At 45.4% G+C, this 13,609-nt stretch overlaps 1 protein-coding gene across 1 annotated transcript in view; it reads right to left on the reverse strand.

Moving 5' to 3' along the window:
• Positions 1-1,515: 1,515 nt before the first annotated feature.
• Scube2 (signal peptide, CUB domain, EGF-like 2) overlaps positions 1,516-13,609 on the reverse strand; it is a 66,990-nt gene continuing 54,896 nt past the window's right edge. Inside the window, exons 17-22 of the mRNA NM_020052.2 lie at positions 11,904-12,071; positions 11,235-11,396; positions 8,869-9,066; positions 7,434-7,586; positions 3,400-3,479; positions 1,516-2,231 (exon numbers count right to left, since the gene is read on the reverse strand). Coding sequence (NP_064436.2) covers positions 2,079-2,231; positions 3,400-3,479; positions 7,434-7,586; positions 8,869-9,066; positions 11,235-11,396; positions 11,904-12,071 — 914 coding nt within the window. The 3' untranslated portion in view covers positions 1,516-2,078. The remainder of the gene's footprint in view (positions 2,232-3,399; positions 3,480-7,433; positions 7,587-8,868; positions 9,067-11,234; positions 11,397-11,903; positions 12,072-13,609) is intronic.

A 13,609-nucleotide genomic window follows, 5' to 3' on the forward strand; every position in this document is an offset into this window, starting at 1 on the left:
AGTGCTAGGATTAAAAACATGTGCCACCACACCCGGATCTTAATGCCTTTTTTTTTTTTTAACTGAATATGGTTTAAAAAAAATACTTTTGAAATAAAGGTCTCCCGTAGCCCAGACTCAAACTCCATATGCAGCTGAGCATGACCTCAAATTCTTGATCTTAATGTCACTGTGCCTAACAAGACATTCACATTCTTTTTTTTTTTTTTGTAAAGATTTATTTATTTATTATATGTAAGTACACTGTAGTTGTCTTCAGACACACCAGAAGAGGGAGTCAGATCTCGTTACGGGTGGTTGTGAGCCACCATGTGGTTGCTGGGATTTGAACTCCTGACCTTCAGAAGAGCAGTCGGGTGCTCTTACCCACTGAGCCATCTCACCAGCCCGACATTCACATTCTTAAAGAGAAATTTCATCCACATAAAAATGAAATGTTCATTAGGGCTTTTAAAAATGTCAGCATCTTTAGACATGGTTGGTGGCACACACCTTTAATCCCAGTACTTGGGAGGCAAAGGTAGGTCAAACTGAGGCTAGCCAGAGATACATAGTTAGACTCTATCTATTTAAAAAATAGATATAAAAGTCAATGTCATAATAGATTAAAAATGAAATTGAGTTCCAGGACAGCACAGAGAAATCTTGTCTCGAAAAAAAAAATTAAAATTAAAAAAAAATAAATTGAGGTGGAAAAGCAAGTCTAATAATAAGGAAATATTCTTTTTTCTCTTAAAAACGCTTGTTAAACTTTGTTTTAGTACTTTGGTACACAGAATTCTGTGCTATAATTGCCACAGAAAGAACAAAACCCCATGGCTATGTGCAGCCAGTGAATCCTTTACAGAGAGGGCAGCTTGATTGACAGGATTCTTTGGGGGAGTGGCATTGAGGGCCAGAGCCCTGCACATCCTTAGCCAGTGCTCTACCACTGAGCTACACCTCTGGCCTACTAGAATATCTTCTTCATCCACTGTAATGAGATTTTTTTGCCTGGGGGGGGTTAAATGTAAAAGCTCAATAATGTTGAAAAGTAGAGTCCATGGGGGAGGGGGTCAAGGTGTGGATCCACTGTACAGACCAAAGTGATTCCCCTATGTGGCTTGTGAGCCGGTGTGTGACCGCACAGTCAGAATGACAGCAATGCCCCTACACCATGCCCCTCACGATGCCACTTCATCTTAGACTCAGTTTCACTCTGAGAAAATGGAAAAGGAAGGTACTTGTGCCAGTCACTACCAGCACTTGTGGGGAGCCCTCCCCGTGCTGACCCTGCCTGAACTGGTGGAGTTTCTCTTGCATGATGGTGGATAGCTGTCATCCATCAAGATCACATTCAAGAACTCACCAAGCCCTAGAACAGCGCTCCAGTGACTGAGGGCAGAGACGATGTGTGGCAAGCAGCCCTCAGCATTTGGTGTGTGTGCGTGTGTGTGTGTGTGTGTGTGTGTGTGTGTGTGTGTGTACGCTATTCATGCCTCCAGAGGGCTATACTTGCCTTTTTGTTTCTAATTCTTTCTAGTCTTTTTTTTTTTTTTTTTTTTTAATCATCACTGTTTAGAACTCACACAGTTAGGATTAAACTGGCATTGCAGAGGCTGTGGAAGGCTGGGAGGACCTGAGTCTTCCCGTGACTCAGAAGGCCTGAGTGGCTTGTCCTTCCCTCCTGCTTGCCTGTTGCCTGGTCACCTCTGATGAGTACAGATGTTTCCTGGGAGAGGACTGGCCTGGAGGATATGGTGATGAAGCCAGAGTAGCCTTTCTGTGGCCTCCTTTCCAATACAGACAGTCGGAGGAGTGAGAACCCGAAAGGAGGCCAGTTCAGTCAGCCCTCACAACATCCAGGACATGTGCCCACACAGTGCTACTCAAAGCGTACGCAGTCCACATCTGAAATGTTGGGAAAGAAAACCCAAGTTCAGTTTATCAAGATATCTGTATTGTCTATAAAAACTGAACTCTGACGAGTCACTGGTACTGGTGGTAATAATCCGATGGCAGGCGGCATGTGGAGGGAAACCGGCTGCAGCCCACTGAGCCCACAGTAGGACCCTGTCCACAGTGGCGTGTGGGAAGAGTCATTTGTAAGGCCTCAGAAACCTTGACACTTTGGAACGTAGCAATCGGATGAAAGATCTTGGAAACATCTCTCGGGACTCCTGGGCTGTGTACTTGAAATAGTTCTGGGGATGTGCCAGGACATCAAACAGAGCCTTGATCAGTTTCTTATCCTGAAGAGAACAGAATTTTTGTTATGGGGCCAAGACACTCAAATCTTTTGACATTTTGCCAGTGGAATCATAATGACTCGCAATCGATGGGAGGTTCACTAGCTAGAAGTCGCTTGGTAAAAAACGGTTTCCTCTGATTGTTATCGTCTTTCCAGTTTTAATTTTTCTTAATTGCTAATAATAACTATGAATTACATTATGAAAGAAGATTTGATATATGGAAACTGCTTTTTCTTACCCAGATGAGATACAACATAGAGATTTGGAAAATAGTTTAGGGTTAAGTGGTATGGTAAGTATTTACTATTGGTCACTTACAAGTATCTAAAATGTGGTGGGTGAGCTTTGAGCCTGAAGCACGAACTAGGAGCCAAAGGTCTTTTCATTATTAAAGTTGAACATAAAAACACTATATGCCCCTGGCTTGGATTTCTTTTTTTTTTTTTCTTTTTTCTTTTTAAATTTACATTGGTGTTGTGCTGCCTCCATGTGTATCTGTGTGAAGGGGTCACATCCCCTGGAACTGGAATTACAGACAGTTGTGAACTGCCATGTGGGTGCTGGGGCTTTGAACCTGGATCCTCCTAACTGCTGAACCATCGCTCCAGCCTCCTGGCTTGGATCTCTAAGCACTCACCCTCCACACATGCACTCATGAACTCCAGCAGCTGTGTTTGCCTGCATAAGACCAGCACAAGATCAAGGCAGAGTTCCAGGATGGATGGGTAAAGAGCTCACAGTGCACTACCCTTAACTGAGAAGCTATGAGCAGCTGATGGCTGCTGGAGGAGAGAGGGTTAGTTTTCTTCAGGGACATGGCCATGCTCCTGTGACTAACCCTACAACTATGTGCATACACTAATCATATATACTACGATCGAACTTATTAAACTCAGTGGGTTATTTAGAAAAAGAGAGAGGTCATGAAGATGGAAAGGGAATACTTTGTGCAGGGTATGGCAGGAGTTAGGAGAGATGGTAGAAAAGTTCAAAATTATATATATAACTAAAGTTTATATATATAAAACACTAAAGACAGAAATTTGATATTTAACAAAATTAAATCGTGGGGAATGATGGAGCTGACCTTGCTCCCCATAAAGTCAATGTCTGGAAGCCGTATGTGGGAGCTCATGCTAACTTCCTGTGTGCTGAGGCAGGAACTCACCTTCAGTATTTCCTGATGGTTCTCAGAGGCATAGAGCCTGCCATCTCGAACTATGTCTTCAATGAGCTCCTGGTAGTCCTCTGTTAAAATAAAGGACATATTTTGCTTCTCACTGTTTAAATATTTCCACGCTCGAGCTTCTGTCTTTTATAAGCTCTGAGAAGTCACCCTTTGGTGGCTGCTCTCAGAGAGCTTTCCATTCTGAGACAGAGAAGACAGTCAGCACCTCCACTCAGCTGGCATCTGCCCCGCCTGCCCCGCCCTCTCAGAGGAGCCTTCTGTGCTTCTAGTCAAGACCTGTCCTCTGCCTCCCACACCAGATGCATCTTCCTTCCCCAAATCAAGGACACTTATGCCAGTAATTCTGTACTTTTTCCTACACAGAAATCTTTCTATTGATTCCCACCAGCATGAAGACAAGCAGCTCTTAAGGATGCCTTGTTTAACTTCATCTTTCTCTCCAGTTTCCATCTCATGTCTCTCTTGCCTTTTGTAGCAAATGTCTTCCAGAGAAGGTCCAACACTCACTGCCTCCAGCTAGACTTTTCTTCTAAACCATCTGCTGTCCGTTTTGTCCTAAGCACTCCTCCAAAACTGCCAGTTGAGATCAGCAATGGCCTTCATGTTGTGTGTCCTGGTGTCAATTGCTGGTCCTTGCTTCCCTTCATGCATTAGTAGCATTTGACCCTCCTCCTCCTCCTCCTCCTTCCTCTCTGATCTTCCAGAACACTCTACACTTTGGTATTCCCACTCTCACTGACTGATCCCTGAGGTCCTTGCCTTCCTCCTGCCCCTGGCCTTTTCCTACAGTAAGGCATTGGGGCTCCACACCTGGTCATTTGCTCTTACCTACGCTCCCTCCCCTGGGAGCTCACCCAGGCTTTTCTTTCCCTCTCTACCAACACCTTCCATGCCTCCATGTCTCTCTGTCCTTGTAGTGTATAAGGTGACCAAGCTTACCACCAAGAAAGACTCTTCTCTCGTTAGTTGGACTTGGGCTAGGGATGGAAAACTCAGCTGTCTTAGAAAGAGGAATGTACTATTTCACGTTGATCATTTCTGTGGTCCTGGCACACACATTATGTGCAACGCATGCAGTATTCCTTTTCCAAATGTAATCTCACCCCACTTTGAAGTCTAGCCTACTTCCCATAGTCATAACTCAAACAAGCATATGCAGAACACAGTCCTCTATGAAGCCCAGACACATTAGAAACTGTCTTTCTACATGCATCCCATGTGCCGAGGAGCCACGTGAGTTCTGAGAGCATTCGTGGGAGCAATTGGAAGCGTTCCCAAGACATTTCTTCAGTCCAGAGACAGTGATGGAATGTCACTCACTGCACAGTGAGTGTTTGATACACACACACTAACATTGTGACTACTGACATGGCATCTTTGTCTTCACTCTCTTATTTTAATGAGATTAATTAATTAATTAATTAATATATAATGTAAGTGTACACAGTCAAGGCCAGCTTGGGCTACATGGTGACTTTGTGAGCTATAGGACCTTGTCCCAAAATAAACAATCTCAACAACAACAAAGCCCAAATAAACAAAATAAAATGGGGAGTTTTCTTTCTTTTTTCTTTCTCTTTCTTTCTTTCTCTCTTTCTTTCTTTCTTTCTCTCTTTCTTTCTTTCTTCCTTTCTTTCTCTCTCTTTTAACTATTAATTTGTGATTATTAATTTATTTTATGTATGTGATTACACTGTGGCTGTCTTCAGACACACCAGAAGAGGGCATTGGATCTCATTATACCTGGTTGTGAGCCACCATGTAGTTGCTGGGGCTTGAGCTCAGGATCTCTGGAAGAGAAGCCAGTGCTCTTAACCGTTGAGTCATCTCTTCAGCCCCTTTTCTTTCTTTTTTAAAACAGGGTTTGATATAGTCCAGGCTGGACTTAAAGTTGCTATGTAACTGAAGCTGACCTTGAATGCCTGATCCTCCTGCCTCCACCCCTTAAGTGCTGGGTTACAAGCGTGTGCCACTGTACCCTGCTTACGTTAGTTTTAGGGTTGCACCCTTGCTCAGTGTCTGAACCTCAGAGAACTGGCTTCTTTCCATCACGGGAGTCACTATTAGGACCGCAGGTTGTTGTGCAAACTATTGTCACAGAAAACTCTACTGTGCTTTGTCATTACCAGGATGCTGTCTTTTAAAAATATACATCTCTGTTTCTAAGAGTTCCTGTGCCTCCTGCCTTCCTTCTGCCTTTCAAAACAGGGCAGTTTATAGGTAAGAACTCAGGCTCTGAAGTCTCTAGACTTGGGTCATCCCAGTTCTGCAGCTTTGTTATATCATGCCCTCAGCTCAGTTATTTAAATCTCTAAGCCTGAGTGGCCTCTTCTGTAACATCATAAAGCGACCCAGTCCGCTTCATGGGGTGACCATGAGGAATGTGGCCCATAAAAGGCACCTAGATGCATACCTGGTGCTCAGGAATGCCCCATGCCTGTCACATGACTCTTGCCCTTCTCCAGCATGGGACTCATCTGTAGTCCCCACCCCACCCAGCCCCACCAGCTTGTGCTTGTCCTGATAGGATTTCAAGTGCCAGCATACCTGGCTGAGACAATGCTGGGAGGTTGGGCATTGGTTTCATACACATTACACAGAGAGTCTACCAGCCAAGCTATACCTCCATCCCTTGTTTTCATTTTTTTAAATTAAAAAATGACCATGTAATATGTCACAAAGGCAGAATTACAACAGCATCCTAAAGTGTGACATGTGAAATGTCTTAATGTCTTGATAATGTTTGCTTAAGCCTCAGAGTCTGTTTTCCTTCATGACTCCAGTCAGGAGAGCTTGCTGAATACTGCTTCCAGGAAGAAACTAGACTCAATGTCTCCTTCAGCAGAGTCCCAGAAGTCAGATCCCAAGAACCCTTTTCTTGGGCATTACACATCATTTGAGACTGCAGGGCTGACGAAGGGTCTTGTATCACTTGTTAGAAATAAACTATGTAAAGTGAGTTTAGGAAAGCCAAGGATGTCTCTTTGCCTAAAACTCTTTAGTGGCTCCCTATAAAATTAATTCTATTCTCCTGAGCTTGGCTGAAGGATTCTCACTGCCTAGCCCCAGCCTTGTTTGCTCTCCTCCCTGCCCTCCCCACTGGCCAACTGTGCCAGGAGCTTTATCATTTGGGTTCTTCCCGAATGATCTTTCTATTTATATCCCACTTTATTCTACATGTTCTTTCCAGACCCAAACCTCTTGAAACTGCTCTGTTCTTTCCAAGCCTATTCAGAATAATTGCTGCCTTCTCTCTGTGTGTGCTTCCACTGCCTTATATGTACCCTATAAAAGTATCTATGACAAAAGACACACTTTTGCGTTCTGGTCACAGTAAATATTTGTAGAGCAAGCCTCAGAGTCTCAGTAGGTCTCCAGGGATCGGAAGGATCCAGAAACATCATCTGACTTGCCCAAGATCACAGAGTCCAAAGCAGGGCCAAGACCTGAAGTTAAGCCTTTACTCCATCTCAAGAGTCTATTTAATAAAAGTCACAACCTTAACAAGTTTAAATATCTTTGAGCAATTACTATCTGCAAGTCACTATCCTATGTTAAACGCTTCATGTTCATTCAAATGACTTCTGCCATCACTCACTAAGAAAATAATGCTTGACTGAGGTGCAGCTCAGAGTTGGAAGCTCTAGGTTCCTCGCCCCTGGAAATCAAGAAACTAAGACTTAGAGATAGTAAGTCACTGACACAAGTCCTGGAAGGGACAGCCAGCTGCCTGACCTCAACAGCCACGCTCCCACACCTGACTCTACTCGGATTCCCTGTATTTTCTAAACCATTCTTTTTCATCTCCATAATCAGTGTCCCCAAATGTCTGTTTAGAATGTGGCCCCAATGAGTCAGCCATGTCCTTTTGCCTCTCCCCACCTGGCTGGCTGAGTAGGTGTGCTTGCCAGCATCCGCCAGCTGGCTCAGAAGCCAGTTCCTTCAGCTCAGGGCACAGCCAGCCAAGCCCTGTCATGGCACAGACTGACAGGAGCACCACAGCTTCTGCTTACCATCGTATGTCACATAGGGAACCTGGAACCCCCGGGCACTGTTCCCTTCATTGGACTTGAACTGAATCCACAGTTTCTTTGACCTGGAGGTGAAGGCGATGGGGCGTTCATAAGTCTGGCAGGTTTCATATGTGGTCACAGAATTTGATGAAGCTGCCAAGAAAAAATAGAGTGTGTGGTTCAAGAGGTGTCATGGTGCCACAGTCAGGGAATGCTCATCTTCGAAAACACTTAATCCACACAAGAAGTTAAACTCAGGACTTCTCAGGCTGGGAAGACAGTTCCCTTGGTCAAATGCTTGCTTTGCAAACATAAGGACCTGAAACGATATCCAGAACCTATGTTTTATTGGTGGTGCTGTTTTGCTTTGTAGCCAACATAGTGGTCATACAAGACTGGGCTTATCAACATTATGGAGAGACGAGAAGCTCATGATCGCCCCCTACTGCCACACCATGATCTACACCACTAATGGCTGCACGGAACACAGACATTTTCTCCAGTTGTGTAGATGCTGGGAAGGTGCCCATTGTTCCTGTAAATAACGTCTCATACATGTTTGTAGGTCCCAAAACCAAACAAAAAACAAACAACTCCCTCCCAAAGACAAACATCGGAGAGACTGATGGGAAGAAGAAGGGGTTACCTGGAAGGAGGCACAAGATAGTCATGGAGGAGAATATGATCAGAATATATCATATAGTGCATGAAAATGAAGTAATGAGGTCCATGATTTTATACAAGTAGTGTTTAGCAGTAAATTTAGAAATAGCAGACAGACAGACAGACACATGGTTCCTTTCAAGCATTCTACCTGAACTCTTAGTCCTAACAACCTACAAGGCAGCGACTGTCATTTCTCCCCTCCCCCAGAAGACTACAGTGTTCAGAATGCCCACCCAAGATCACAGACCCAGTAGGAGGTGAATCTGGGATCGATTCCACTCTCAACTCTGTCATCAAGCTGCATTGATATTAACATCCCTTTATGCATTGGTTCTCAACCTTCCTAGTACTGTGACTCTTTAATACAGTTCTTCATGTTCTGCTAATCCCTAACTATAAAATTATTTTCATTGCTACTGTTATTAATCGCAATGTAAATATTTTGAGGGTTAGAGGTTTGTCAAAGGGGTCAGGTTGAGAATGCTTCTTCATAGACAACAGACACTAGAGGCTGAGTCGGGATAACAGGAAGGGTCTTCCTTCCTGGTTAGATCACACCTTTGGCCTCAGGCAGTCCCTAATCTATTTGTTGCTACCTAGGGTGAACAAAGCCAAGCCAGTCCCAGTTAGCTATAAACCCATGTCCCGTCTCTGCTCTACCACAAGGAAACAATCTACTAGCACTGCTCCTCACATTTAAAGCTGGGGGCAGGTCATCAGGTTTCCCAGGCTGCCTTGGGAAGGGAGGGAAGCCCAGGGAGAGACGCACAGGTTTTCCGCATCACCAGGTAGTCACCGCAGTCATCCTCTATGGGCAGGAAGATCTCAGGGACCACAATCAGGATCCGGCGTTTGGGGGGTGGGTTGATGGTCCAGGTGCACTCTGAGTTGGCTGGGTAGTTCCCAGGGTAGTTTGGGGATTCAATATACCCTGTGAAATCCCCCAGCTCCCCTCCACACTTTCTGTCTGGAAAGGAAGTGCCATGAGTTAGGAGGACAGAACACTGTCACTGCTATTCTAGCCTCCCCAAGCGTGGCTCCCAGGCACTGTTGCAAGGAAATGGCACCACCCAGAGAATGTGCATCCTGTAATGCTCATAGCCTCTGTGGAAGCCAAGCAACATGGACTCCCCAAAGTAGCCCACCTTCTCAACACATTTAGTCTTTTTTTTATTACGTATTTTCCTCAATTACATTTCCAATGCTATCCCAAAAGTCCCACATACCCTCCCCCCACACACACTTCCCTACCCACCCATTCCCATTTTTTTGGCCTGGCGTTCCCTTGTACTGGGGCATATAAAGTTTGCGTGTCCAATGGGCCTCTCTTTCCAGTGATAGCTGACTAGGCCATCTTTTGATACATATGCAGCTAGAATCAAGAGCTCCGGGGTACTGGTTAGTTCATAATGTTGTTCCACCTATAGGGTTGCAGATCCCTTTAGCTCCTTGGGTACTTTCTCACATTTAGTCTTTGCTATTTTGTTTACAATCCCATACATCAGAGGAATATAACACTGAACCCAGAACACAGCTTATATCTCAGTAGAGAAGTATGTGGCCAAGACTTTTGATGAAGCTAAAACAAACATTTTTTTTTTTTACTTTTCTTTCTGTTTAAAGCCACATTTTATTTTTAACGGAGAAGGGAGTTTCAATTAACTCTTAGATGTACTCACACATGTCGTGTGCTTATGTCTGCATCAAAGGAAAAGCACTCAAGGGTACATGTTCACTACACCAGCTCTCTTGTCAGCTCCTGACTTCCCCAAGTGTCTCCCAAAGATCTGGGGCTCAGAACTAAGACAGAAATAGTCAGGAGTTCCTTGAGAGACTTGCTGTTTAATACTGTTAGGGAGAGCTGCTCAAGAGACATGGGGGAGGGGATTGTTCTTCTCTAACTGGGAGTTAGCAGTAAAGACAGACAGACAGACAGAGAAAGAGAGAGAGAACAATAATAATAACTAGGTTTTTCTTCTGGGAAGAAAAGGAGAAGGGAGAGCCATGGAATTGAGGGTTGTCTAAGGAACTATGCATCGGGGCTCCTGATGTCCAGCCAAGGACCAGGGAGTGGCAAGACTAGGACTAGGGTCTCCTTGGTATATGGAAGAACTCCCTAACACTGTGAGCCTTCCCAAAGTCTAATCTACCAACACAGGGTCTCATGGATGCTAGAGGAACTGCCATCAGAGCAGGCATTGGAGACCTGTGCCTGCAGCTACCACTGCACTAAGATAATGAGGGCAGCAGTGGGCTGCAGCTCAATGGGGAAGCCCTTCCATCACATGCATGCACCCTAGGTTCAATCTCTACTCCTGAGATGAAAACAGAACAAAACATAACAAACAACAATAAAACAACACAGAAGAGAAAGCTGGATAATCTTTTAGATAACGCTCACTGATTGGCTACTCCTCCCAACGCCAAGCTCCTCCTGTTTGGGGGAGGCCTCCTCACTAGTCTGAAATGATTCAGTTCCTCAGTGTTGAAACCACAAATCACAACCCTTAGCCAGCCCCACATCTGTCTGAGGCCTCCTTTTCCTGCCCAGAATCAGAAGTCTGCTGCCAGAAGGCCTTCACGTGTCTAAGCCTTGGCTTCCCATGGAGCTGTCTGTAGCATGAAGCCCTCTCCTACCTGATCCATCCTCCTTCCATGTTCTCCTTCCTCTACAGAACGGTCACTTGCTCCTCCTGTAGCTCTACAGCTTGACTCCTGGTCGCTTGGCCAGGCTGACTTTGCAGGATTGCTGGGCACAGGGCAGGCCCTCAGACAATGTGTGTTGAGCTAGGCTGAACTAAAATTATCCTCCAGGGAAAAGTACAGCTGTAAGAACGGGGAGCTGGAGTGGGGTTCAGGGGCAGAGGATGACTATGTTTTAGGTATTTGATTCAATCCCCTGCACCACACATATAAAAAAGGTGAGCATTTCTAGGTCACAGCTATAGCTCCTGTTTTAAAGCCAAGAATGCTGCAGCTGCTCCCTGCATGGGTCCACTTAGCTATGAATAGGATTGGCCTCATGCACATGACTGAATGGACCTGGAATCCTGGCTACCTTCTCACACTTCCCTGCCCAAATCTAACCCAGGCACCCTCTAGTCCAGCCTACAAAACACCTTAAAGAAAACCTACTTTTACACTGTGTTATGTTGGTGGAGCCATCAAAGTCGGTGGTAGTATTGCCCGGGCAGGAAACACAATTATTTTTTCCAAATTCAGGCTGGTATGTCCCTAGTGGGCATCGGATACATCGGTGTGTGGTGGTGTTGTAGAAATGCCCAGGCGAGCATTGAACTGTGAAGAAAAAGACTATTTTTAATCAAATGCTCCAAGGTTTATAAAGTAAATTATTATGCCTAAATGAAATACTGCTTTCCTGGTAAGCCAAGACGAATCAACACTTGATTCCCTCAATAGCCAGAGTGAGAGTTACTCATAACACTCAAAATAATGAACATGAACACACATGACCAGGCAGCAGTGACATCTTCAGGGTGGGAACATTTAGGGCACCAACTAAGGCTGATTTGGCCCTCCCTAGGGAGAGGCAGGGAAATGTGACTCTGGAGCGAGCTGGTGGGGTTAGGTAGGCCACTGAGATAGAGGAAAAGGAGAGAGGAGGGCACCCAGAGGTCTGCTCATTGCTGCCCAGCCATCACTCCTGTGTGAGTGGCCTTGGTGTCTGGGGAGAGCTAAAGGCCTGCCACAGGGGCAGCCTGGACTGGAGGATCACATCTGCACCAGACTCAATGGAACTCATTAGAGAATGGCATTCCAAAAAAAGTGCAGGTAAGTACTCACCTCGGGTTTCACAATCCTGGAAGGAAGTGGCTCCCAGATGTTTGGTGGGAAGACCTCCTCCGCATGAGAGGCAAGATGTACGGCCCACATCAGGCTGAAAGGTGCCCAGGGCACAGAGCTGGCAAGGGGCAAATCCATTTGCTGAATATTCACCTGGCTGACAAAGGCCTGCAGGGAGTATGGCCCTGGGTGAGTGAGGCTCCACGGATGGCCATCCCCCACCTTTCTGCACAAGAGATAGGCCTCTGTGAGGCCTGATACCCTATGCTGACTTCAGCTTACACATCAGTGAGAAGCACGCAGCCATTCCCACCTGGATCCTCAGGAGGTGGGTAATGCCTCAGGTTTGCACACAGGCCTACAGAGCCCAGTGCACAGATGGGCCTCTGCTTCCAAAGAGAAAAGCCTGGTGTGGAGCTTTGACCTACCCAGGGATCCCTTGTGATAGGGATGGGATCAGGGTGGGGCTGGAGTGAGGGGAATGGAACAACTTCAGCTATGGAGTCAATCTGATGATTAGACACAGCAGGCCAACCTTGCCTAGTAACAGCATCAACGGACTTGAAGAGTCTCCCATTTCATCATTTCTTCAGTTGCATCTCCTTGCACCGAGCTGTGCCCTGGCATACCCCAATCAGTCTACCAAACCCAACTAACTTATCCCATGTTGTCAAAGGGTCCCTCTCAAGATCAGGTAAGGAATCAGACATTAATGAAAGACCCCTATAAGCTCCTGTTCTTGTATGACACAGCCTGCCAGTAACAAGATGCTCTACAGAGTCTGTGTCTCTTTAAACCCTGCCCAATTCTCATCTCTTGTTGTTTATTTGTGAATTTTTGTATTTTTGATTCCTTTTTATTGATTAATTTTGTATCAGCATGTATCCAATGCATTCTAATTACTTTCTTTTGATCCACTTTTCTCCCCATTCCACCCCTATTAATACCCAGTCATCACTACTGGTCCCTCTTTCAGAGTCGTGAATTTGGGTTTTGTTTGGATTTGTTTTGTTTTGTTGAACCAGGCCCTTTAGATGGAGAGATGGCTGAGGTCTCTGGTGTGCATATTTACAGGGTGAAGAAATCATGTAAATGTAATGTTTATACTTACTTCTATCCTTTTGTCTTTAATTTTGAGACAAGGTCTCATGTAGCCCAGGTTGAGTCCAAGCTCACTATGTAGTCAAAGATGACCTTGAACTCCTGATCTTCCTGCCTCAGCCTCCCAAGTCTGCTATCACAACAGTTAATGTGGTACTGGAGTGCAAACTCTACCAACTGAGCTGTGCCGCCATCTTCCTTCATTTGTTCATGTAGGCATCAGCCCAGTGTGTCCGGTGCCAACCAAGCACTGAAGAACTAATAATGAACCCAACATGGTTCCTGCTTGAGGGAAGACCAAGGTCCAGTGTGCATCATCCAGTGTCTATGGGGAGCCGCCCCTGCCTGAGTCTAAACAACGACACTGGGGACTGGAGGAGTAAGAAGGGACACACAGAATCCTTACCTCCACAGTCAGACACATTCCAGGCTTCTGAGATTTTTAGGGACCCAAGATTTTCTGGTCTTGGGCATGGTTCACAAGTGACTTGTCCTTCCTCATTTTGGAAGGTTCCGTTTGGACACAAAATGCAGCGCTCTTGTGATCCATCATAATACGTCCCAGCCCTGCAACTGACTAGCCAAAGGGGGGACAATCTGGTCAG

This window comes from Mus musculus, chromosome 7, assembly GCF_000001635.26.
Source record: "Mus musculus strain C57BL/6J chromosome 7, GRCm38.p6 C57BL/6J".
Lineage (NCBI taxonomy): Eukaryota > Metazoa > Chordata > Mammalia > Rodentia > Muridae > Mus > Mus musculus.